The sequence below is a fragment of the Chiloscyllium plagiosum genome, unplaced genomic scaffold (assembly GCF_037043375.1).
Source record: "Chiloscyllium plagiosum isolate Xiang-an unplaced genomic scaffold, Cpla_swu_hap1 HiC_scaffold_32, whole genome shotgun sequence".
Taxonomy (NCBI): domain Eukaryota; kingdom Metazoa; phylum Chordata; class Chondrichthyes; order Orectolobiformes; family Hemiscylliidae; genus Chiloscyllium; species Chiloscyllium plagiosum.
This window is the reverse complement of record NW_028270170.1, coordinates 8,466,700-8,494,472: the sequence shown is the minus strand read 5'-3', so window position 1 is coordinate 8,494,472 and position 27,773 is coordinate 8,466,700. Positions and strand designations below refer to the sequence as shown.

The 27,773-nt window shown below is 41.1% G+C and overlaps 1 protein-coding gene and 1 long non-coding RNA gene across 4 annotated transcripts; one reads left to right on the top strand and one right to left on the bottom strand.

Annotated features, from left to right (window-relative positions):
* LOC122539775 (polycomb complex protein BMI-1-like) lies at positions 1-27,773 on the top strand. 3 transcript variants are annotated; one of them, XM_043674829.2, is made up of 10 exons: positions 1-105; positions 10,014-10,142; positions 15,425-15,521; positions 16,039-16,094; positions 16,202-16,252; positions 16,857-16,965; positions 18,585-18,627; positions 22,287-22,385; positions 22,481-22,561; positions 25,471-27,773. In XM_043674829.2, exons 2-10 carry the CDS (start codon positions 10,031-10,033, stop codon positions 25,789-25,791), a joined length of 969 nt encoding a protein of 322 aa, XP_043530764.1. In that variant the 5' UTR covers positions 1-105; positions 10,014-10,030; the 3' UTR covers positions 25,792-27,773. The 3 variants fall into 3 exon arrangements, with proteins under 3 accessions (XP_043530764.1, XP_043530761.2, XP_043530760.2); XM_043674826.2 differs by lacking the exon at positions 1-105 and adding an exon at positions 6,605-6,735; XM_043674825.2 differs by lacking the exon at positions 1-105 and adding an exon at positions 6,639-6,753.
* LOC122539777 (uncharacterized) lies at positions 3,232-9,556 on the bottom strand. The gene is made up of 3 exons (XR_006309182.2): positions 9,418-9,556; positions 7,423-7,564; positions 3,232-5,121 (listed from the first exon to the last, which is right to left on the bottom strand). It is a non-coding gene; the product is annotated as an uncharacterized LOC122539777 (long non-coding RNA).

Below are 27,773 nucleotides of genomic sequence, written 5' to 3'. Positions count from 1 at the left end.
AAAAAAAAGCCATTTTGTGTGAGGAGCCTGTAGTAACAGCTCCAACCAAACACTGTTTCTTCGCTCGATTACTCGCACCCGAGACGGCGGGGGCCCGAAGACCAGGTAGGGACCGCTTTAAAAAATATTCTACTTTGCGACCGGCCTGGGGGACTGGGCTGGGGCTCCGGCAGCTGTCGACAGTTGAACGAAATTAGTACTGCGAGCTCGGTTGACATCCTTATTGCTGTTTCTATTTCAAGATGGCGGCTTGCCTTGAATTCATTTCTACTGAACTGCTACTTTTCATTGTTGCTGCTAGACTGTCTCCGTTGATCCGGTGCTCATTGGGGCACGGGGTTCTGGTCCTGAGCTTGGGTGTTCCCTTCGCCTGCTGCCCGGGTTCCTGAGAGAGTACTCGGAGCTCTCAATTGTTGCAGAATTGGAGTTGAGTCTCTCTGTCTCTCTCTCTCTCTCACACACACACACACACAGAGTGCATGTCTGCTGCCTCTCTCTCTCTCTCTCTGCCTTTTTCATACTGACGCTGGGCCACTTTCCCCACTCTTTCAACGCCGAATTAAGTTCGAAATCGTTGCTTGCATCGAGGCGAGCCTCAGTCTCCCGGTACCGCTGGAAAACTCAGAGTTCCAGCTTCTAGTCCTTGCTGCCTCTGAACTCTGGTTCGCTCTCGAAACGCCGGGGAGAGCTTTCGAAAAGACGGTGCGCCCGTCTCCGCCAACCTCGTGCGGTCAGAAGGCAGTCACCACCCCAACATTGGCCCTGATTTCAGTCTACTCCCCGGGTGTCAGCGGGATGATTTTATAGAATCGGAAAGTGCACAGTGTGCGGATGGTCTCCGTCAGGATCCCGTGTCGATCTGACCGAGCCCGGGCGTTTTACGAACTTATTTCGCCCAGCTTCTCTTTTCTGGAATACTCATGAGTCGAGAGGGCTCTGGCCCCCGCTTAACAATTTGGAGCCGCCACCGCAGCTGCAGTGAAGTCAGTCTCTCGCAGCTTTCATAGAGATAGCCGGGTCAAGGGGGAAAGGGAGTGTGGGGAGACACTAGTCTCATTTATCCCTTATTTTTATTTGTGATGTGAAGGACTCAGGAGGGCTCCTGTTTAGCACAAATCAGAGCAGAACAAGGAGCCTTGTGTCGTGGTTTCAAGGACGTTAGAACGAAACTAAACTGAATCGCGCTTTTTTTTTGAAAAAAATATAATGCGTGTTGTGTGTTTTGGACTGATGGCTTTTATTTTCTTCCCCACGATCTAAATGTTTTAAACACCCGAGGTTTGCACCCTGTTCAAAGGGTTTGGACTTTTAAAGCTTAATGCTGGAGTTAGTGTGAAAATGTGTAGATAGAATTGAATTATTATAATTGTACAAGACGGTAATTAATCTGGGAGACGGTGTGAAATTGAATTTTAATCTGCTTGTAGTTTACAGTTTGTGAAGTTAATGCCACTCTTTGTAATGGTCACCGGTGGTAGTACAGGTCATTTTGGAGTTTCCTCGGCGTTTGTATTTTTTTAAAAATATTTTGAACAAGATACCTAGTTTCGGCAATGACAGTTCTTCTTCAGTCTGTGTGTAACAACAGCGGATAATTATAATTAAAGGCTGGGAGTTGGGAGTGAAGTGACGATCAGAAACGGTGAATATTGTCTCGGAGGGGGAGGTGGGGCTGGGTTGGGGATTTGGTGTGTCTGAGCAGACGTTTTATTTTTTTGAAATGTATTTTTCCAGAAAGAGCGAGAGAGAGAGAGAGCTGCACGGGTTAGAGATGGAGTCAATGGGTTGAAGTGTTGATACCTTGTTACTAAAAACATGCGCCTTTTTCAATACTTCCAAAGGTGGTCACCCAGTCCCCTCTCAACCCTCGCCCCCCTACCCCAGGGCACCCAATACAGGAATCGCTCCTTGACGATTTAAGGTGAGGCCGAGAGAGAGGTCGACTCGGTCCAAGTTAGGATAATTGTTTATTAACCCAAGGAGAAACATAACTCAGACCGAACTCGTCCATGTGTTTAGAAACCCCTGACGGCATTCCTCTGTCGATCAGTGTAAGGCAAAAGTTGCTGGTATTTTCCACACGCGCCTACCCATGATGATGTGAACTGATATTATGCGTGAGGAACGAGTTAATGATGTGTACGCGTTTTGGAGGAAGTTACCGACTGGTCTACATTTTCACGACCTAGCTCGTCCCGGTGTCTCCCATTACGGAAAGCCATGTCTTCTTAGGTCTTTTTTTAAAAAAAGCAAAAAATCTTGACAAAAATCACGTGTGTGTGGTGTCTACTATATCCGGGTTCCCGTCGCTGCTGCTCTGGTCGCCAGTCTGCTGTTAATTGACCGATAGATTCTGTGGGTCAATTCGACCGGGGAGCTGCTTCCTTGTTGTCACATCAAACATTGGGATTATCGGGTTATTGAAACGGCCGATGGCGAGTGTGGGATCGATACCGTTGACTGAAATCTTGCCTTGCTCAGGGGTCTGACCGAAAGTAACCCGTTTTATTTACGGTGAATGAAAATACGGGAATGGTAGCCGATTTGAGATGCAGCCATCCTGCATCTCGGAGAGTTATTGGTTAAAAGTGTCATGTGTAGGTAACGGATTCCTGATCAATAGAATTCCCTATTCCCCAACCGTCACCGGGATGACATTTCATAATTTGTGCCTCTTGGTCTCAGTAACTGTAAGCAACACGCACATTGCTAATGTGCTGTCAAATGAACAAAAACCGAAATTGCTGGAGAAACTCAGCAGGTCTGGCAGCTTCAGTGGAGAGAGGAAATAGAGTTGTGTCCAGTGACCCTTCTTCAAAAGTTCGCTTTATTACATTGTAGACCTGTTCTGTGAACTTCGACCTGGCTACTTACAAAATTTGCTTTTTAAAGAGTCTCTCCCTGGCTTTCCCCTCGCCAGTGTCCTTCCAACAAAACCTGCCTGTCGTGAGTCCGTAGGCGGTGACAAGAGCTGCTGGTTTTGTGAAATGGAATGCGAGCTAGATTACATTTTGCTGTCGAAATGAAATCGCACGTCGACCAGTCCAAAGCAACTTTCTGACACATTTGGCAACCCGTACATTTGGCAACACAAATTATTTTGTAAGTTGGCCGTTGGATTAGATAGGACTTTGCATCGTTCGGGCCTTAAAACATCCCCTTTCAAAATTCCAAGAGTTATAATCAGTTGACCCCTTGTCGTACTGTATTACACATAGTGATAGAGTCGGTTTTATTCCCATGATTTCTGCTTTCTTCAAAGACATAATGAACTTGTTTATGGACAGATACAATCACAATAAGATATGAACAAACAATTAGCTGGGAGTTTTGGAAGTGGGTTTGGAAGTGACAACCGGACTGAGGAACCGCAGCTTTAATTTATTGCGACTCCCACCATCCCACCAAGCCTGCTGCAATTCAAAACGATGGCCTGCCCTTGCTCTGAAAAGCAAGTTCACGGGTCATAGGGGACGAGGAATGAAACGTAGGGGGATCCCCTAACTGCGCTGGAAACATTGGAGATAGCCCGAATAGCTTTAGATCCTGAGGGACCGATTTTAGAACCCCATAGTTAACACTTTCAACTAGCATTTGTAGTATTGGCCCGAGTTGAATTTATTTAAGACGGGTTATGTAATAAATCATTTGTAACAAGACAGATTGTTTAAAAGTCCCAATCTATTTCACGACCAGGATCGCCTTCATCATAAGGCCTACACGGTTTACTTGGGGAAATTTAGATGCTGGGTTTCAGGAGCTGACAGGCTTTGTTTCTGTGTGGCCTTATCGATAAGGGATGCACACATTGCACACTCCCACAACAGCTCGTTGCTACAACAACCACCAGTGCCATCTACATTTAAAAATTAGAAACTCAGACAATCAAGCATTAATTTAGGGAACAAAACCTTTACATAGGAAGCATCAGATAGAGGCCGGCATTGTTGCTTCTGCGCTTGTATTAACCTTGACAAATTGTTGCATTTTTAATGTGCAGATTTAAGTGGAGTTACCGTGGAGAGAAAGGCCAACTCGTTTATGCTCTGAGACGGGCTGGATTTAAACCAGTTTACCCAGAACTGAACGGACGCCTTAGAGAGAGATTCTCAAAGTTTGGCTTTTAATAAAGTTGTAGTTGCTGTGAGCACACCTTGAGGCAAAGAATCTCAGGTAGTTTTAAAGATGCAGCCGTATTCAGTTTACCTGTACAATTTGTTTTCAAGCTATTTAGTAGACGTGAGTTTTTTTTCGCTGTGATAATCTAAGACCTAATGATCAGGAAAAGCAAGCTGGCTCCTTGTTGTTTGTAGTTGCGGGATAGCATAGGCAATAAATCTGATCCACCGCGAGAGTTAAGTAATGTTTTGACTCCGACAGGAACACTCCGGTGAAGCGCTGTGACCTCCAACCTTTGAGTGTCCCACTGCTGGCCAAAGACCGAGTAGCGAATAATTAGTGAGGTCCTTTTTTTTTGAAAGGTGGAGACAGAGTGTGACGGTGGGGAGAACCATGATTAAGGGAGGGTCACGTGTAATGTAATTTGCATCCGCTAAGACTCTGTGTCTGTAATCCCAGGAGAGTTTTTCTGTTTAGTAACTTCATCAGATAAACGAGTGCCTTTAAAATAAACGTGCAATGCTTGTCAATTACTTCCATTCGGCGGGATTTATCAACAAATAAGATTGGATTTGTTTATTTCTGGTCTCCGTCACCAGCTGTTTATTCTAACTTCTGGGTCATACTTTATTGCAACTAACATTTGGGGGGGGGGGGGGGGTGCGGTTTGGGAGATGACTTCCAGGTCGACATGTCATCCTCGCTTTCCCCATCCCCAATCAGAAATGCAATGCTGGTTGTTACAATAATTTCCCAGAGAAATGGAGTGTTAATGGGACTTGATACAAGCACTGTTTCCTTCACCCAATCACAAAATTGATTTAACCAGCGCCCAGAATACAGGTAAAAAGCAGGATGCACCTCGCCCGACTCTCCTGTCGTGGTACCGATCAATGCAGCGGCCCAGTCAGTTGGTGGGTGTGTTGAACTGTCTGTCAGCCTTCAGTTGCAATAAAAGATATTTCAACGTAATCCTGTCACGTGGTCGACCAAGAGCGTCATCTGCAGATCATATACATACAAGCACACTCACTCACTCAAGTAAACACTCAAATTCACACACACACATACACCGATACACCCATATACACGGCTGACTCAAGTGCACACATTCACTGATGTACACACTCTCAAGTACATGCGCAAACCCATACACTCACTGAAGTAAACACACGCAAATTCACACATACTCACTCAACTACCCGCATTCAAAATACACGCACAAATTTAAACACAGTCTGATATATACATGCACATACACGTACCCATACACACAGTCAAATACATACTCAAATGTGTATATTCACACGCACTCACGAAAATGTACACGTTCAAACACACACGTTCAACAGGCACATACTGTCATACCCAAATACGTATGTATTCAAATTCTCTTTAACGCACTCAGTCAAACGCTCACTAAAAACACACACAAACATAGATAGACAATTCACACAGGCAATGCAGCTAAACACAGACACTCAAGTACACTTAAACAAATATAGACAACACACAAACATGCAGTGGTGCTGGAAAAAACATATCAGGTCAGGCAGCATCCGAGAAGCAGGAGAATCGACGTTTCGGGCATAAGTCCTTCATCAAGAAGGGATGAAGGGCTTGTGCCCGAAACGTCAACTCTCCTGCTCCTCTGATGCTGCCTGATCTGCAGTGCTTTTCCAGCACCACACTGTCGACTCTGATCTCCAGCATCTGCAGTCCTCACTTTCTTCTAGCTAAACAGACACTCACAAACACTCAAACACATGCAGATAACACCCGGGCACAGACACATGCACCTAAACACAGTCACTCACACATACTCAAACACAAATAGACAATACACACAGACACATGCACCTAAACACAGCCACTCACACATACTCAAACACAAATAGACAATACACACAGACACATGCACCTAAACACAGCCACTCACACATACTCAAACACAAATAGACAATACACACAGACACATGCACCTAAACACAGCCACTCACACATACTCAAACACATATAGACAATACACACAGACATATGCAGCTAAACACAGACACTCACATATTCAAACACATATAGACAATATTGTACACACAGACACATACAGCTAAACGCAGACACACACATACTCAAACACATATAGACAATACACACAGACACATACTCAAACACACACAGATAACCACGGGTATTAGGAAGCTGGTGATCCTTTCAACTAATTTGCATTGTGAGTCCACTTTGTTTCGATTTCCGAAAGAACTAATTTGAATATCAGGTACAGCTGGGTGGGTTTCTTCACTTCTCGTAAGATGGGTTTGTTTTCATCTTTTTTTGCGGAGGGGGAGGGGAGGGATCTTACGAAGTGTAAAGACGGTCGCTATAGTAACCAGTAGTGGATACTATAGCCGCTATCCACGTCATAACACGTACAAGCCGATGTAATGTGTCTGTGGTTGTTTTTAAATTGGAAAGTCTACTGGCTGAGCGCTTGTTTATCTTCATTTTTTTTCATATACTTTTTGTTTCGCGAGGCAGTGTCACTCGCCGGCCGCGGGGGTGTGATGCTGCATTTTCAAAGGGATATTAACTTTCTCCAGCATCGATTTAAGCGACCGCGTATGTGCCCCAATGCAGGCAATACTCTACAGAATGAATTGCGTGTTAACTGTTCATCGGACCATTTATCTGATTTTGTACGGATCAATGCCTATGAAAACGTGTGTGTGCCTGTGTGTTTGTCTGTGTTGGTGGATGGGGGGAGATGGAGAGAGGGAGAAGGACGAGAGAGCGAGAGAATGGTTTCCCAGTAAAAACAGTGAGTGAAAACTGAGAGGGGTCGAGAGATTGTAGGTTAAATATTCGGTGTCAGCACTCTGCTGATAGGACGCGTGCCTGCTTTGCAGAAGCGGCAACAAACCGGGCGTACAAAGGGATTGGGAATATTCCCGAGAATACGCCAAAGAGTATGGCGTTGACAGTGTACCGTTTGTTTAGCGAGGGGCCGTACGCTTCGGTGCCTTGCGATTTACGGACAGGTAACCAGAAAATGGGGGCGCAGTGGGATTGAATGTAGCAACCCGTGTCTATTTACACCACAGTTGAGCCTTCCCTTCTTATCGAAATGTCCACCCTCGCTGTCGGAATTGGGTTCCTTTCCCACCTCAAAAGGACGTGCGTACCCTCCAAATCTAGACTTGTCTTGAGTATGATGTGGGTAATGACCTCTGGCACAGTGTCGCTCCCGGTAAAGGCCGCTGGGTTCTGCAAACCCGGAAAGTTAACCTTGCTCGATTGAAAACCTACCGGGATGGAATGGATTGGCAGAGATGTCGTCTTACACCGTCTCCAGTTGTGTTTTTTTTAAGATGCGTTTGTGTGCTTCGTCGATATGTTCCACGCAGCATGTACCAGATTTCTTTCAGAAATGATTCACTGGCACAGATCCCTGTAATGGTTCATTACAAATTAAGTGAGCACAGAATGTGGTACATCCCTCACTTGCTTTCAAAAAGCTATAACTCTCAGGGCCTCACTCTTTCCATTCTCTAAATGGCTTCGCACTCATATACTGTCTGCATGTGATATATGACGAACACTCTAATTCAACTATAAACTAGATTAATGAATATTTATAACCTGTTATGGACCGACTGTGAATTTCAGGCTTTTTTTTCCTCCCCATTTTCCCTCCCCATAAAGTTTCAAAATTGACCATTTAAACTATGCGTAGTTGAATAAGGGAAATTATTTTTGAATAAGGGAAAAAAGTTTAGACTCCAAAAAATGTAACGTCGCCTCTTCCTTTCACGTCTCAGTAATTCAATGGCGAGTTTGTATCAGGACCTCAGTTGCAGTGAGCGCTCGATATTTCTGATGGCGATCGATCTTTGCGATAATCGATGTCAATCGTTGAGCAGGAGTTTCCAAAAAGGGGAGCTGATGGTGTCCTCTTAGCTGTATGTACCATCTGTGGCTTTCACCCGGGTCTGAAAACAGGGCCACGGGGAAGATGTAGTAGACGCGAGTAGAGCCCCTGTTTCCCCGTTGATGATTGCATCAGACTAGGTTTTACCACGGTGACCAACGCTGACGCTACTCTCTGGTGCTATGTATATTGAAGTAATTTGGATTAACAGCCATCGGTGATAGATGTGCGTTTGGACTGGACGCGCAAGTCACATGCTAAATATTTGAATGAATGCCCAAGTCATGTCCATAGTTGTTTTCTTAATTTATATTGAAAATCACCCAACCTCCAACTTCACTCCCATCCCCAAAACATACCGTCAGTTCATGTATTAAGGATAGGCGTCACATGTGAGGGTCCCTCCTGCACTATTCATCTGTCATATAATCATTGTTTTCCTTTTTTTGAGGGATGGTTAGAAGGTACACTATTAGGCCATGTACACAGTTGATTATAAGGCTTCGGACTAATATTGTTTTATTTTCTCCCAGCACGCTCAACTTTTCAAAGTTAGCCAGTGCTCCTATTTGTGCGATGAAGTATTTGAGAAACGTGCGTTAAGTATAGGATTGGCTACACACATAGCTGTTTATTTCCACCCTTTAAGACAGTTGCTTAGTAACCGCGTCTACATATAAGGAGGCATTTAAGGTAAAGCTGGCGTACACAATACTATGTGGTAAGCGAATAACGCAGAAAAATGTATCTCTCATTTGATTTAAGATTAAGACCTCATGTATCCAATGTGAAGTCATATTTCCGAAGTACACATGCTTCTGCTCTCACATGCTTAATTAGGGAGTCGCAAACCTTGAAGAAACCAATTTTCTCTCTCAAGTCTTTAGGAAAATCAACCAACAAATGTCAATACGTGTTTGCGAAATGTTAGTTACTCAACACGATCCTTCATAATCGCGACATTTTCCAAAATCGAAATGTTTGCCCAGTGATCAGCTGCACATTAAATCGTATTGGGGAAGGACTAATACTGTTCATTAGACGTAGGAATTGTGTCAGTAGGTTCTGAATGGATTTGCTTGCACTTCCACTGAACAGAATGACAAGAGTAATTCTTCCGCCCCGTCCCAGGTTTCTAGACAATTGAATATATTCGAACATTTTATGTTGGAAAATAACAAGCTGCTCTTCAATGTTAGTGTATCAAGATACCCTCCTCATGTCACTGCTGTAATACTGAAAGCTTTAACTTTTCACAAATAACTTTGCCAATCTCCTGCCAAGCCCAATGGTTAAAAATGAGTAGGTTAGCACAGTAACGCCCTTCCTCCACCGTAGCTTCTTCTCGCGATTTTTTTGTCATTTCTACTTACTGTTACGTTTTCTGATTAGATTAGCAGTGGGGTGCCTCACATCACATTATCCAAGCTTCCAGCTATTAGCATTTGTAATAATGCGGGGTTCCCAGCTCATTACTAAATGATTCAAATAGTCTTTGTATAAAAGTTGCAGCACCAGTGTGGACGTTATTGTCTCTTCTGGCAGTTTTAAGGTCCAGTATGTTTAATTAATTAGAGATGAGTCACTGTGACAATGCATAAAACACGGGTTATGTATTTCTAGCGTTGACACTCCCACTGTTTTGGGACTTCCACTTATTCTTGGGCCTTCCCTGGGGTTTCTCCTCCTCAGTGCAATCCCGGGTTCTTTATGTAATTCATGGCATATAATTTAAAGTCGTTCTTAATTATGTTTCCTAAATATGCCCTGGTACTCTGTTCAAAAACGTTGGAAATTCGGACACTGTGATAATGGAAAAATGACTAATAAAGTTAAATTGTTGCTATAAGGTGCCTTATAGCATGTGCCTTACTTCTTTTTTTAAATGATGCTGTTTGGAACACCTCAGCAAGCTTGTACAGGACCTGCAACACCCTTAACCATGAATAATCTTCTGTTAACATTGCAGAGTCTATTGCAGCTAAAATGCACAGAACCACTCGGATCAAAATCACAGAACTCAACCCTCACCTGATGTGTGCGCTGTGCGGGGGATATTTCATAGACGCCACAACCATCATTGAATGTCTACACTCATGTGAGTTTATTTTAATCATGCTTAATGTAAGCTCTTAATGCTTAATCCTAACGCTTGCCCATCACTGCCTTTCAGCAGCCTACAGGTGAGATGAATTATGAACATTAGGGGAGAAGTATCTGACACTTGGTTGCAATAGTTTTGCTGCCATATATTTCATCAGCTATGTGAATTTTATTGGTAATGATCGGGTTTGGTTTCATTGTAAATATGTAAACAATGTCCGTTTTTACTTATCTTTTTGGTTTTCACTTGTTAAAGGTACCCAACCCTGAATAGCCCAGTTTCACTAAAGGCCATTTCCTGTCACACGAGGCGCTTTCACTTCACCTGCCTCCCCCGTGATGATCAATATGTGTCTTTGTTTGTGGCGAAGCTTAACCCTCATCAATGCTAACCCCAGATGGAACCCAGAGAGTATTGTGTTAGTGCAATTCACCTCATCACGAGGTAAAGCTAACTCTACCAGAGTCGCAAGTGAAATCAGGTGTTAGACTACCACGATACCCGTTTAGCACGCTTTTAACTTTAACTTTTGGTCCTCTCAAACTCGCTCCAGCGTTCATGAATCGCACGAGTACCTTTGATTGTATTATAACACGCACCTCGGCGGGACGAAGGCTGTAACCCAATCTGACGGTTCATGTGACGTCTCTGAACAGCTGGAGCTTTTGTTCAGCTTGTTGCTGAGGTCATAGTAATCTCTTCATTATGTTAAAGCCCCTACCCAACAAGGTAACTAGGAGCTTTTCACTATCTGCATGTTCCCACGTAGCTAATGTATGAATTAGGCAAGACACAAAATAATTAGTAAAATGTTGTTTTCAATCATGGGTAATTTACTGCAATTTCATTATAGCTTTTTAATCAAACAAATTTATTAAAAATGATTTCAGCATGACGGTTACAATACTACTGGGATTATAACTTATTTTAGCTGCTTGTATAAATATACTCCAGACAATTACTATTTTTGAAACATAAATTATTCTCTTAATTATTATAGGAAAATTACATATAACTTACATGTTACATGTAATAATTACGATAATCCTTTCTGATCGTAAGGTTTCACCCTTATAATTTCAGTTCATTCTGTTGCAAAGAAATTGAACACATTGCTTATTTGCTAAATTATTTTATTTCATTTCAACCCTATTTGTAATGAATTGCTCAAATATTTATTATTATAAATAAATATTTGAGCAATCAATTGGAATTAGTTATTGACACATTTAACTAACAATGTTAAGACATACAACATAGATCAGAAAGGGAACATAAAACAATATTATTGTTGCTAAAGTCTTTGTACAATGCAGTTCAGAAAAGAATTACTTAATTGAAAGCATTGACCATTTTGAAAGTGCAGGATTTTGAATGTTTGTTATTTTGTATCCATCCTTGTGATGTTATTCACAAAAAATGATAAAGTCTTTTGGGTAGGTTCATAAATAGGAAGGGTTTAGAGGGATATAGACAAAAAGCTGGCAAGTGGGCCTAGATTAATTTGGGTTATCTGATTGGTGTGGATGAGTTGGACTGAAGGGTTTGTTTCTGTGCTGTATGGCACAATGACTCTATGAGATGTAAGCATCTGTGATTGCATTAATGCTTCAAAACCGTTCTAGACAATACATGTATGTTGCAATCATGTATTATTCTCAACACAATTAATTTGATTACAATTACCAGGGAGTAAGAAACTCCAGCTATTCATTAATAAACCACTCAGTCCCTTGCTTGAATCGTAGCTTTATAAACAATGGTACAAATGCAGTATTTTCTACATAAAACAATTACAAATACTGATTTTGAGTCTCTTCCAATTGCCTTTGTCATTCAGATTAACTTTTCTCAAAAAAAGTGCAGACATCTATAGCCTCAATTCTGTGTAAAAAAAATCTTGACCCTAAAGTAAATTGCAAGTTTGTAATAACTCAAAGAAGTTATCCATTAAATACGTTAAAAAAATGAAAGCATGATGAGGTTATATCCCTGATAACACTTCCATTTGTATTCTGTCCAGTACATAGATTATCTGAACCCTTTAAACGAATAAAGGTCTCACAATATCATCTGTGCATTTTTCTGTTTGCAATTAATCAGCATTTAGTTATTTTTATTTGCATCCATCACTAAAACTGTATATGAAGCTCTTCAGGACATCAAAAAGATTTTACATGGGGCTACATATGTGAAAACTAATATCTTTCTTCCTTTTCCTCTTATAATACTCTATAAATGCACATTTACAATTAACTATCATTCAATAAAATTTATATTTATCCAAACAAAGCACATTATTATCCTGAAATTGTTTCAAAACAAAAAACTTCATGTAACACTGATTGAAAATTATATCTAACCAGGAAGAAAACATAGAGATGTAATCTTTGTCTCAACTCTCTTGACTTTTCAATTTGCTCATTAAGTTGGAGGAGTTTTTGCTCGAAAATAAAACTTAATTTTTTCCATGGATTATAAACATTACAAATTATTTTGTATATATGTCAGCATCAGACTAGATGTTGACATCATTTAAGTGAAAAGAACTGTACAATGAGGCTGTGTACTCTAACCAATCTTATTCAGTCTGTACACAAAACAAATATTTAATGAATTAGGTGCTCTTCAAGGGAAGAATTGAAGGCCAGATCATAACAAACACTGCAAGAACATTACTTGCTGAGTCAGAAAAGTCCTTTGTTTTTATTCATTTGTGGAATGTGGTGTTGCTGGCTGGCCAGCATGTCTTGCCCGTCCCTAATTGCCCTTGTGGAGATGGCGGTGAGCTGCCTTCTTGAGTCATTGCAGTCTATTTGATGTCAGTAGCCCAAAATGGTATTAAGAAAGGAGTTCCAGTATTTGGACCCAACAAAATATCTTTGATCAAGCAAAATCTGTAAGTTTGCTATTTGGATTGAATGTAACCATGAAAAAAAAGAAAATGGCAGTCAGAAGAAATATGTAAGGGAAATAAATTATGGAGAAAATGGAAGGCGATGCTGTTGCATTGAAACTAGTAGACAAGTTTGTTTATTCAGGACAATTGGTGGCAGACAGGATGCCGAAGTCAGATAGGGCTAGAAGAAATAAATTTGTCAAAATGAAGGATGTGTTAACAAAAAAAAAATTCAAAACTTATTACAAGGGGAAAAAACTTCAGGATGCTGCATTTTATCAAATGTTCTGTATGGCACAGAAACATAGGCAATAAATAAAGGTCAGTAGAAGAAAATAGGGACCTTTGAAACATGGATGTTAAAATGTATGCTAAGAATTCCACTTGAAATTGCAAAAGCAAGATACACTCCAAACAGTGATGTCCAGAGAAAAGAATGTCAGTATTTCAACCATTTGATCAAAGCTGAAAAGCTACAGGAAACCCTCTGGGAGAACAAAGAGGATGGCAGCAGAAAGAGGGGTTGACTGAGACATAGTTGGATGATTGATGTCACAGAACTGTTCCAGAGGAGCTAGAATGAGATGGCACAAACTATGACAAACTATGCAGCAGATCCTCTGGCAAGAGTATATCAAAATTCCCTTAACCAATTTGCTAATCATTTGTATTCTGATACCTGCAATGTCTATTTCTGAATCACAGATGGTTCATGTTGATATGCTTTTAAGTTTGGCCGAGCAAGACGTTTATAATGACTGTGATGAACATTCTTAAAAACAATTGACTTCATGAACAAATTAATCTGGGATTAACTTGTGAAAAGTTGGCATTTTGTACCATCATTACATGGAAGGTTAACAGAAACTGTAGTATGTTGTGAAGCAATAACTGGTTGAATGATTGAGGTGATGCTTAAACTGTGACAGCAAAATTGGAAGAGTTTATCCATGAATGTGAAAGCTAGAATGTACTAGTGCCTCTGTGAACCATGCAGAGTTGCAGCACTTCCCGTGGGGTTATCGTGAATGCAGTCATTCACTACGCAATCATTTAGTTTTGTAGAAATGTTGCAGAGATTGATTTTACTGATGGTTTGGGGGAGTATTGCTGTTTCATTGTAATATTCTAATGTAAACAGGCCTATCAAAATTTATACCTGCAGTTAGATACCAGCCTCAGCAACAGCTGTCTGTGTTTGTCTGAAGAGTAGGCCTAGAAAAACTGGAACTTAATGGCATCCATAAATCCCTGGAAATAGATTACTCAGTGTAAGCCAATAAAAGGAAAGCTAAGGGCCATTTGATACAGCGACCTTCCCATTTGAAAGCGCTTATATTTTGAGTACTAAAAGACTTGATAGGAATTGGAGTTAGGAGTTGTCTCCACAAAAAGCTATGGATCAGTTGGAAACTTCAAAGCTGGAATTGACAGGAGTTTTGTCCAGTAAAGGTGGCAACAGTTAGTGTGGGATAAGTAGACTGGATAGGTTGTTGAGCAGGTGGGATACTAATCTCACTGTCTGGGTGTGAGGTGGAGGATTCAACAGCCGCTACTTGTTGCTATATGCTTAAAGACTTTTTAAAGAAACCAGAAATGGTCCCAATATGAAGTCAACATATCTGTCACTGTAAGTGGTCGCATGCACCAAGGTGCTGTGAAATATCACTCCAAATGCCACCTGTTGAAGGAGCAGCACTCTGAAAGCTAGTGCTTCCAATTAAACCTGTTGGACTATAACCTGGTGTTGTGTGATTTTTAACTTTGTACACCCCAGTCTAACATTGGCATCTCCAAATCACTCCAATTGACACATTGTTTGAGTTAGATCTGCCTGTCTCTGCAGAGGTTTGTTTCTACAGACTTCAAACTGTTCATGGGAACTCTGTAAGATCCTCCAGTGCTTGAGGGCAAACCAGGGAAGATGAGGCATCCAGAAGTGAAATGCAAGGAACAGCTTAAGTTGTGACTGTAACTGTCCCAGTTAATCCATCACCCACATCCTGAAGTACCATCCTGAGAGAGATCCATCCCTGGTGCTATCACAACCATTCATATTAAGTCAGCCGAAGCAATTGAATAGACTGTCAATCTGGACGTTGAGGTAGAACCGCTTTCCAATCCAATCCAAGCCAAAACAAACAGCATTAATGCATCTCAAATGTATTTCTATTGCCCAGATATTTGTAAACTTAATATCAGGGCTTTAGATTGCAATTATTCAGAAATGATATTTAACACCGAGATGTTGTAAACCCGGTTCTTTGACATTTGTGCAAACTGATTGGAAACGTTTGAAGTTATGTTCGTCTACTTGCTATTGTCAAAGTGTATATCTAATAATTAACTTTTTTTCCCCTTTTTTAAACCCCGGCAGTTTGTAAAACTTGTATCGTTCGCTACTTGGAGACCAACAAATATTGTCCGATATGTGACGTACAGGTTCACAAAACTAGACCCCTCCTTAGCATCAGGTGAGTTCTGTTGTCACCTCTTCTGTAACTTATGGTTGTGAATATCAGTCTTATGAGGCTTTTTACTTTCCAAAGAATTGGATGTGTATTAGCCAAACTTCACCAACACCACTTCTCCACTTAGCTCCAGGAAAACGTCTAACATTTGAAGCCTGCCGAGTTATGTCCCTCTCTCTGTGCCCATTAGTATAGCTGGACTTTTCCCCTTTAAGAACTGGCAACAAAGTGCGGAAAGTCATAGCTTGACTTGGAATAATAACATAAACGGCACTTAAGGGAACCGGACTCACATAGTGTATGTATGAGCTGTTGTTTGCATGTTCATCCTCATAAGGTAGTACTCATTCCTCGTTTGGTAACAATGTAATCTCTCTCAAACCACGTACGCGATTAACTGGATTATCGGGGCCTTTTCTGACATGCGCATCTTCATATTTGTTAGAGACGGTTAAATGTTTGGCGCAACTTGAGTCTGCCGTCCGTGTACTTTCAACCATTGTCCTCCCCTCTGTTCCAGGGCCGATAAAACGTTACAAGACATAGTTTATAAATTAGTTCCGGGGCTTTTTAAAGGTAGGCAACTATTCTTCACATTTTGCCTTATTTTCTAAACATTAAAATAGAGCATTTACACACATTTTGGATCAGAACGCATTATGCTGCTTTTATTTCTCTTGCAGATGAGATGAAGAGGCGGAGAGACTTCTATGCAGCCCATCCCTCCGCAGATGGTAAGTGTTAATGTGAAAATAGGAGATTAAGGTCGCTTGTAAATTTGTGACTATCTTGGGATCAAAGCCTTCCTATTTCACCAACAAACTATGCCTCCCTTAACTCAATGCTACATGATCAACTTCATCCTAATGTCAGAATCACACATCAGAAATCATCTACTTACAATTCAGAAACACTAGAGGCTTACTCTACATTTACACGGTTCTATGAGACTCCGATATTAATTAATGCGCTTACATGAAGTCATTTTCTATTCAATCTGCCTCCAAACAGTACATTTATTTTGTCCCAAGGGCTGTGCAGTCAACATAATAGATTTTTTTAAAAAGTCTAGGTTACTTTCCAGAAACCGAATGGACCAGCGTGGCTACAAAGGGTTCAATAAACAGGCGAATTCTAAATGGCTATTGTGTAGAGCAGGAATTACAATCACGGGGAAACCGAGAACGTATCCTCTGGTCATTCGATCTCCAGTATCTATAGACTTGACATTCCATAAACTCGGGATCAACTAATTGAAGTGTTCTGGGTTCTCCATCTTCAAACTATCAATTCAGGGATATAATTGAATGCATCTACTTTTCCTCTCTCCCTAAACAGTCACAAATGGTTCAAACGAAGATCGCGGGGAAGTCACAGAAGAGGAGAAGAGAATTATTACAGATGACGAAATCATTAGTTTGTCTTTAGAGTTTTACGAGGGCAACAAGTAAGTTGAATGGTCTTTGGCAACACAACGATTAATTTGAACCGCTCTCAAGTACTATCTTGGAGATTGACAGGAGTATTGATATCAATTGCATTTCACTGTAATTTACAGAAATAAAAGCGCATTTATCTATTTGAATTAACGTGTCACTGACGCCTTTTAACAAGTAAGTAAGGACTGCTAGAGCATTGGACATAGTGCACACTTCTATATACGATCGAGTACAAATACAAATTCTGGAATGAAAATAACGCATGCTAATGTTGTGAGACATAAAATGAAAGATACCCATTCCGTTTATATATATAAAAAAATCTGCCTAGGTCATCAGATACCCTGAAATCCATTAGTATCAACCAGCTTGGCGATTTTCCTTGTCTAAAATAGAAAGGCAGGCGTCTGTGAGCAGCTGTCTTCCATTATGTTGCATTGGCGGGAACTACAAGTCTCTTTCAGATAATAATTGGTCTACCGTGCAATTATGACATTTTGCTAATGCAATATAATTGAAACTGCATCACCTCGCATTAGGTGTACCGTTTGTATAAGAACTTCTGTCACTATAAGGGGGTAATCACTGTTAGTTACCATGTCCAGAACGGCATGAATTTGCATTCAACAAGACCCTACAATCAGCAACGAGACAATGACCAGTCGTTCTTGTCGTGTCCGTAACATTTGGTGAGGGATTAATATTGGAGTTTATCGGGGAGAACTCCTCTATCCTTGTTCCATCTGTGGCCCTTTTACCTTAACACCAGTCCATGCATGTTCAAAAACCCAACTGTTACTAACTGATCCTCCATTTGATGTAGATTAATAGTAAAATATTTAGTAACCATACGACCATCTTAACATCAATGCAAAGCCACTTTACATGTACATTATTTCACTAATTTTAAGTGTAGGGAATTACTGAGTTTGGTAAAACTGTCGGACTTGCATGTTCATCCATGTTGGTCAGTATATTCCTGTACAAATTGTATATTTAGTGACACCATGTTCTATTTATTTGTTCACCGCTAAACTGCCCAAGGACACAGTTTCCCGCTGAGTGTTTTCCATTTTATGACTTTCAACTTAATTTATCAGAAAGCTTATTGAAAGCAGGGTATTAGAGATTAAATAGTACGAGCAAAAGTAATTCGGTTTCTATCCAAATTCACGCAAATTCCGTCTATTCTGCATTGTTTATGACGAGCCAAATTCTATAGAGTTGTAAGAACATATCAGTTACTATTTTAGGAGACAGTCATTGTAATTGAACAATATGTGACTCTGTAAACCATGTTAAAAATTACACAATACCTGGACCTGTTGGACTATAACCTGGTGTTGTGTGATTTTTAACTTTATCTACCCCAGTCCAACACCGGCATTTCCACATCTTAAATCATGAGGAAGTTATCGAGCTCTCACGTTCAGTCAATAAAGAATTAAACATCGGAATGAAAGTTAATGACTATTCGACCTTGCAATTAATTAAATAAAAATTGTGTTTATTGTGTGCTTTTCAACAGCTCAAAGGGTTTTACAGACAATGGAGCATTTCTGAAAATCTAGTAATTGTTTTGTTAAAAACACGTTTAATCGAACCTTTTCAATTTATATTGTTCCAGATCAGAAAAGAAAGAGGTCCCGCAGACTGAAGATACAGATAAGGTAATTTACTGTTTAAATTGTAAAGTTAAATTGTGAAAACAAAACGTACTGGAAATCAGGCAGTATCTGTGGAGACAGAGAGCTACGACTCTAGATGAATTAAATTGTTTTCAGCAAATTCTCCGGTAGTCTACAGGGTTGATCACTGATATTAGCAGAGAGTCAACGTTTATATTTTTATTTATTCAGATTTATTCGTCTGAACTGAATGTAGCAAATCTCCTTTTCACCGTTCAGTTTTCTTCAGAGTACCAGTCGATTCAATAAACAGAATACTTCCGGAGAGTCTAAAATATTCGGTAAACTCAATTCCCGTTGGCAGCGTGTTAGAGTAGAAAACTACTGCAGTAGCTGAGGTTTCAAGTATTAGGTCAGAAAGCCAGGATCAACATTATAGCATCTTACAGCGTGGACAGAGCCGTTCGGCCCATCGAAGCCGCGTCGACGCTTTGAAAGCGCTAGCCAATTAGTCACCATTGTTCGTTATAGCTTCGGTATTTCCCCACCCCATTCATTTAAATGTTTCATATCATTGATTTGTAGTTGCTTTTAAGAAATTAAGGGAAATTAGGGACGGCCAGTAAATGCTGGCCAGCCAGCAACATCCCGCGAGAGACCCTAATCTGCCAGAGGAAATGATGGAGGCTGGTATTGCTACAACATTTAAAAGGCGCCTAAATGGGTATATGAATAGGAAGGGTTTAGAGGGATGTGGGCCAAATGCTGGCAAATGGAGCTATATTAGTTTAGGATATCTGGTCGGCATAGTCGAGTTTGACCAAAGGGTCTGTTTCTGTGCTCTATATCTCTATGACTCCATGACTGTAGGGCAAACAAAATGCTTAAAGAATCTTTCCTAATACAGTTGATCTGTAAATGCTGACACAGTATACAGTATTAGAAGTTTTGGGTTAGATCTATTTAGGAGTCCACCTCCCACTGTTTAGTGTATGATTTAAACAGATATGATGAACACTCGGAGAGACATGAAACAAAAGAGGCCGCTTCAGGACAGAGCACAGCTTCATTAATGAAACTATTGGCTACATGTAGATTAAGAGGCTGCTAATATGCTAACGAATTTTTGCAAAAAAAAACAAGAGTCTTTTTGGGGGTCATTTTATGGGTTGGAGTCGCAAAATTCTTGTAGTCATCGGTGTAGCTGTAGTTAAATCGATTATTAGCCTCCAAGGTAAAAACAATGACTGCAGATGCTGGAAACCAGATTCTGGATTAGTGGTGCTGGAAAAGCACAGCAGTTCAGGCAGCATCCGAGGAGCAGTAAAATCGACGTTTCGGGCAAAAGCCCTTCATCAGGAATTTATTAGCCTCCAATCCAATATTTACTCGCTCTGTTCAACTAAAGGTCCTGTCGCATTTGAAGTTGATGCATCTTACACCCTCTTCCAATCTTTGGAGCTTCCTGATCATAACTGGGCAGCGAAGTTCTGGATATCCTCTACATGTACAAGTAGGAGTAAGAGTGGGCCATCTGGCTCCTTGAACCCGCTCCGATATTCAATAAGACCAGGGCTGATCTTTTCATGGACTCAGCTCCACTTACCCGCCGTTCGCCATAACCCCCAATTCCTTTACTGTTCAAAATTCTATCTATCTTTGTCGTAAAAACATTCAACGAGCCAGCCTGAACTGCTGTACTGGACAGGGAATTTCACACATTCACAACCCTTTGGGTGAAGAACTTGCTCCTAAACTCACTGCTAAATCTGCTCCCCTTATAGTGAGACTGTGACCCCTAGTTCTAGTTTCACCCGATGGTGGAAACAATCTCCCGTTAGTGGAAACAATCTCCCTTTAGTGGAAACAATCTCCCTGCTTCTATCTTATCTATTCCTTCCCCCTATACGGAAGTACAATTGACTGTACAAATTTACCGATTGGATGGATCCATACAGTTCTAATTATTAACATTACGTGGCCGTGCCTGTGCAAGGCAGTGGTCATATCCCAAAGCTAAACATTAACCACCATGTTCTTTTGTGGAAAAAAAAACTCGAGTGGTTACAGTACAGAAGGGGGCCTTTTGGCCCACTGAGTTTGTGCAGGCTTTTATAAGTGCAGTTAAATTGTACTGTAAGAAAGTTACAATCTTAAATTACTGTTGCTATCTGAATCGAAGCGAAGTGCAGGTTTGCTAATTACAGTCTTTGACCGTGGGTAATGGTTTCAGCAACAGTGAAGACGGGGCTTGGAGAGACTTTAAAGTGTGCTCTTGCTTATTTGTTGATCATGCAATCATGCAAATTGGGTTTAATTTGTTCTGGGATCTTTCCCTTCAAACATAACCGGTTCGATTCCCGCCTCAAGCGACTGTCTGTGTGGAGTTTGTACGTTCTCCCCGTGTCTGCGCGGGTTTAAGTGCGGGTTGGTCATGCTGGTCATAGTGTTTGGTGCATTAGTCAGGGGAATGGGTCTGGGTGGGTTACTCCTCGGAGGGCCAGTGTGGACTTGTTGGCTCGAAGGGCCTGTTTCCATACTGTAGGGAATCTAATCTTGTGTATACAGTTGCCCTCAGGCTGAATTCTCCCATAATGGGAAGAACTTGCTTTAATTCGCGTTCAGTAGTTCACAGTGCATAACTACGGGTGGGCTAAGTGACGCTTTGATATCATTGACCTTTGACAGCTGTTGCAGTGAGCTCGTTCGGTTGAGCAAGTTGCTGCAGAATGATGAATATCTCTGTTCATAATATTAAAAATCGCACAACACCAGGTTATGGTCCAACAGTTGTGATCACCTGATGAAAAAGCGGCGCTTCGAAAGCTAGTGCTTCCAAATAAACCTGTTGGCCTATAACCTGGTGTGTGATTTTTAATTTCGTCGACCCCAGTCCAACACAGACACTCCCAAGTCTATTCATAATGATAGCCCGTTATACCCCTGTTACAGCTTTATCAAAGCTGACCAAAGTTGTTCAACAATAATAACAATAGAAAGTGCTGGAAAAATTCAACAGGCCTGTGGAGAAAGAGAAACAGAGTTAACGTTTCGAGTCCAATATTTCATATCTCCAGCATCTGCGTTTATTGGTTTTGTTTTAGTGGTTAGAGTCATAGAGTCATACAGATGTACAGCACGGAAACAGACCATTCGATCCAACTTATCCATGCCGACCAGGTATCCTAAATTAATCTAGTCTCATTTACCAGCATTTGACCCACATCCCTCTAAGCCCTTCTAATCATATACCCATCCAGATGCCTTTCAAATGTTGCAGTTATACCAGCCTCCACCACTTCCTGTGGAAGCTCATTCCATACACGCACCACCCTCTGCGTGAAAATAAATTCCCCCTTAGGCACCTTTTAAATCTTTCCCCTCTCACCTTAAACCTATGCCTTCTAGTTTTTGGACTTCCCGACCTTGGGGAAAAAACCTTGATTGTTCACCCTATCAATGTCCATCGTGATTTTATGATTTGAATAATGTGTTCTCTCGCTCGACCCGTACCGGGTGTGTCGAACTTCTGAGATCCACAAATATCGTGCCCTTATAAACTGGAAAACGACGTGTCAAGACAATGATGACAGATGTTGGTTTCAGTGGACAACTATCAGGTTAAAAACCGCACCTCAATATCTGATTGCATTCTCTTATCCAGACAGTCACCATCACCTGTGTCTGCTTCCTCTCTGTAGGCTAACAGTGTACGGTATCTGCGGTGTCCCGCTGCAATGACGGTGATGCATTTGGGAAAATTTCTAAGGAATAAAATGGATATTCCCAGCAATTTCCGAGTAAGTGTGTAGCTTTCTGAAAAAAAATTAAATCAAACTAAAACCTATTTCCTTGTCTGAAAACCTTGTCTGAGATCTGTCTGTTTTGATTCTAGATTGACGTTATGTATGAAGATGAACCCCTCAAAGACTACTACACACTTATGGATATAGCGTATATTTATACATGGAGACGGGTAATTGAGCTTTTCGTTATGGGGCCAGGCAATGCTAAATTCAGATAATTTTTGTAACAAATAGCTTGGTTTGTACGTACGTGTGTACCGTATATGGCAGTGGTATCCATGCTGAAGCTAGGCAGTAAGGAGAACAGACCATAAGACAATAAGAAGTGGGAACAGGAATAGGTCGTTCGGCTCTTCGAGCCTTCTTTGCCCTTCAATAAGATCATGGCTGATCCACATTCCCTACATCCATTTTCCCGCAACGTTTGACTCGCAACTGATCAACAATCTGGGTCAGCGTTAAATTCCAAGCACCTCCCCCCCCCCGCCACACACACACACCAACAGATCACTGTGGCAGGGAGTTCCGAAAATCTTCAACTCACTGAGAGAAGAAATTCCTCCTCATCTTAGTCTTAAACTGCGCCCCTTTATTCTGAGACTATGCCTCTGGTGCTGGACTCCCATGAGGGGGAACATCCCCATAGCATTAACCTGTTAAGCCCCTTAAGAATCAAAGAGAACAAAGAAAATTTATAGCCCAGGACATGCCCTTCGGCCCTCCAAGCCTGAGCCGATCCAAATGTACTGTCTAAACCTGTCGCCCAATTCCTAAGAATTTGTATCCCTCTGCTCCCTACTTACTCATGCATCAGTCCAAACGCATCTTAAATGAATCTACCGTGCCTGCCTCTACCACCTCTGCTGGCAACGCGTTCCAAACGCCCACCACCCTCTGTGTGAAGTATTTGCCGTGTGTATCCCCCTTAAACTTTCCACCTCTCACCTTGAAAGCATGACCGCTCATTATTTAATCCTTCACCCTGGGAAAAAGCTTGTCTCTATCCACCCTGTCTATACCCTTCATGGTTTTGTAAATCTCAATCAAGTCCCCCCCATCTTCTTTTTTCTAGTGAAAATAAATCTAATCTACTCAACCTCTCTTCATAGCTAGCACCTTCCATACCAGGCAATATCCTTGTAAACCTTCTCTGCACCCTCTCCAAAGCCACATCCTTTTGGTAATGTGGCGACCAGAATTGTACACAGTATTCTAAATGCGGCTGAACCAATGTCTTGTACAATTTTAACACTCTATCCACCTGTGCAGCAACCTTCAGGGTACAATGTACCTGCACTCCCAGATCTCTCTGCCCATCAACTTTGCCCAAGGCTCTTCTATTCATTGTATAATTCGCTCTAGAATTAGACTTGCCTAAATGCATCACCTCACATTTGGCTGGATTGAATCCTGTCTGTTTCAACTATATCACCTCTCATTCTTCTAAACAGTTGACAAAATAGAATCTAACTCCGGTGTGTGCCAAAAAGGAAATTATTGCCAATGCACATTTTGGCAAAACTTGAATATGGCTGTTCACTCCTAAACAGATAAATCCCTTTAAGCTCTTAGCAATGAATGCCAGGTTCTGTGCGCTCTCAGTGGCGCGTGTTCCAGGTAACCCTCAGGTGATCAGAGAAACAACCAACCGGGTTTCAGTTGTTCAGTCAGGCATGAACAAGAGGATATGGCAAGTCCTTAGAGTATAGCGCTTATTGATAGGATATGAGTTGTTTTTGTCAGCAGGAGGTTTGGGCCCGTGGCCAGGTTTAGAATCCAGATACAGGATATTCTAACCCAGACGATCATAGCTGGAGTTGCAAGACGTGCTTTTAACAGTTAACCTGCTTTCATTTGCTTAGTCCAAACAAAACGGGTAGCTTAATCGTGATTAATGTGATAATCCACATCAGTCTGTTCACTTCATTGGCTGCACTATGAGGAGCCAGGTATCTCGTGCTGAGCTAATTCAAAAGGTGCAGGTGCATATGTTACCTGACCTTGCCCTTTACACTTGAAAAAAATATCCCGAACAGACGCTGTCCAATTTTATAGACTGTCTCTACAAGAGGGCAACTTACAAATCCTTTACGGATGTTAAATGCTAATCTTGCAGATTTTGGAAAGATTCACAGGTGCTTAAATTCGCGATATATAGTCCTTAGGTGTACTGTCCTTTAATGCAAACGTTTAACAAGACATTAACATGATAATTAATCATCTAGCTGAATCCTGTGCAATCTTTCCCCACTTAGCTCATTACATTGAAATAGATAAATTCACATGTATCTATTTTGCCCTTTCTTTTGCCCTTTCTTTTGCAGCCTTCAGTTACTATCAGATCTGTTGCTTTGCTGAGTTTAACCAGAGCAGAAAATAATAAAGTATCCAAATAATTTCAAACACAACCCCCAATGCTGGAAAGTCAAACATACACAGGAATATATGTGCCATACAGATAAATGTGCACAGATGTGATGATCCTTTGCACTTCCTTGTCCCTTCATTAAGATTTCTCAAGAAGCTTGCCCTATCCATTCATAATAGTGGCACACTATTTGAAAACTGATGTATTTTATTACACACATTTTATGCTCTGACTGTACTTGGCTTCATGCTTTGCTATTTGGGTACAGAAGGTTGTGGAAATTAAGAAGTAATGAGAGACTGGTGTGAGAATTGGTCTTCTTAAGATGATATGAACGTTAACTTTTTAGGAAAACTCTGCCAAATCCCAAGGTCCGTAGAGAAGGCACAAGCATGTTGCAAAGAATCGGGGAGAAGTTGGCACGCTGTTTTTTAAGTATCGAGGGTTTTTCTATTTGAGAGAAACAAGCGCAAAATAATGAGGCATCCAAACAATTGTAACTAAGTCCCCTTTAATATTTGTAAATCACTTTTGAATTAGTGGGGAACATAAGTGATAGAGATGAAAGTTCCAAAAGCTTGCCATCTCGAGAAAGACTAGTTCAGAGGACGACAGTCAAATCTGTACATTGTATTCCATGCCATTTCTAATGTGTGATTGACAACAAATTGCCTGGGCTTTAGCATCTCTGTTTTTGTGATTCATTTACAGAATGGTCCTTTGCCTCTAAAATACAAGGTCCAGCCTGCCTGCAAACGGTTAAAACTCAGTCACCCGAACGAGGACTTCGCTAACACCAGCATACACTCGGAGAGTGACTCAGTGAGCGACAAAGGCAGCCCAGCCGCCGTGGCCTCCACATCATCGTCGCTGCCGAGCCCCGGCACACCGGCAGTATCTCCCAACCCGCAGTATCCAGCCGCAGCTGCCTCGGTGGTGAACGGCAACACAAACTGTCACCAGATGCCTCCATCTGTCGGTAGAGGCCGCAAAGTGACTGTTAACGGCTCGGCGGCCCCGGCTTCCTGCTGAAAGCCGGACCCAAACTGAATGTTCAGCCAACAAAGGAGAAGAGACTCGCCTGTATATTAAACACGGCGCAGCCACCATCACACTGGCTCCTGCGCCGTTTATTAAATGTAATATATATATATATATTCTGTTTAGCAATATGGTTATTGTCAGAAACATTTGTATTCCCAAACAGATTTGTAAATGTAAACGGATATAACGCACACATACACACACACACATGCACCTCCAGTCTTAGACGTCGCTGTTCATTTCCTCTAATTGCAAATGTCGAGTATAGTCGATCTATTTTTAATGAAGGATTATTGGGCCGTAGGATACTGTTGGGTCGCCACTGTGTTTACTGAGAAATCAGGCCTGGATTTTGTTTTTGTAAAACCCTGTACATTTAAAAAAAAATTGCCTTAACACCAGCCTCATTCATGGCCGTTGTTAACAGGGGAACACAATATTTATGGTATTGTGGCAGGTATTCTCTAATCAGCCTGTTCATCGAGGTTATTACACACCTCTGGAACAGGCGGGTCTTAAGAACCCAAGTCTCCTGACTCAGAAGTTAAGGACACTAGCACTACGCCACAAGTAACCCTCTCCCCTCCACTTCCCAATGGTTTTGTGAGGAAGTGATCTCAGTTCAAATTGGATAGTGGTGTAGTCAATTAAAGTTGACTCGGTCCAGGAGAGACACGTTTTGGAAGATCCCCTGAATATTAGGAGGAAGTTTTTTCTCTCTAATCGCGCATGTGTCTTTGTGTATCAGACAAAACAACACGAGGTCCGAGATCTGTTGTTCATCATTATGTAGGGAATCCTTTCTTTAAAAAAAAAGGTCCTTCATAGGACTTGACGTGGCCTAAGGAACAGTTTGTAATTTTAGGGAAACATATTCAGTTCACACTACAAACTAGTGTTGTGGTTCACTCATTTTGTGTTCCAACATCATTGTAGGGAAATAAAACAACGTCTACGGTCAAGATTTGCGAGGTCATCAGTTTCTGATCTCAGTTAACACGACGAAAAGCTGGATCCCTTATTCAGGCCAGAGAAATTGATCATCTTACCTCTTCATCACTGCACCTAATGGGAATCAGTATCCCTGAGGATAAGGGTTAGGCGTAATCTTTCCAATCTCAGGGACACTTTTAACCATCATCCAACTACCTTCGGAAAAGCTATTCATAGTGGCGTTCCTAGGTATTGCTACATTCCCAAGTCGACCTTCTAGAATATCTTCAACAGCTATGGTTAGATTGACAAGAGGTCGGTTCAGAGACGGATAAGCTATTTTATGTGAATGGTTTGACTTTGTGTGAAAAACATACGAAATGCAATTGAGAGTAACTGGATTGGAAACTATTGCTGCAAGTTCTCAGCTACATTGGTTAGAATGACGCCAAGGCTGTATATAGTCAATTGTTTTAATTATTTTGTTCCTGATTCTACACGCTCCGCCATTTTCTTCATTAAAGATGTGGTTTTTTTTTAAACACTGACAACGATAATCAAATAATCACTGCTAAAGAGTTAAGGTAACAAACAAACTGGGTTTGCTGCTTAATACAAATTGTGATTTTCCCTCTTTATTTAATCAATTAACTGGAGTCTACTGTACGATCTAGCATTTTCTTAACGTGGCATGTGTGATATTGAGAAGGAGAGAAAAACTGTTAAAACTGAATGAAACACGGACCTTAGCAATTAAATATATCTCTGTCCTGGTAACGACTTGCTATGACACAACAAAAGGGAATGAGTTGAGAATTAATAATGTTTCATAAATTTTATTTTATGTTTTGATAAACCTATTAAACCATTCTAGAAGCCTATTTACTTTAATTATAAACATCTTCCAGTGTTTAAAAATAATCTTTCGATTGTAGACTGGAGAATGGTATGCAGCTATTCCGTTAAAATATTGACAATATCCATTTATTTTCTAAAGCAAAAAAAAACATATTGAATAAAGTTTTGAAAGGAATGGA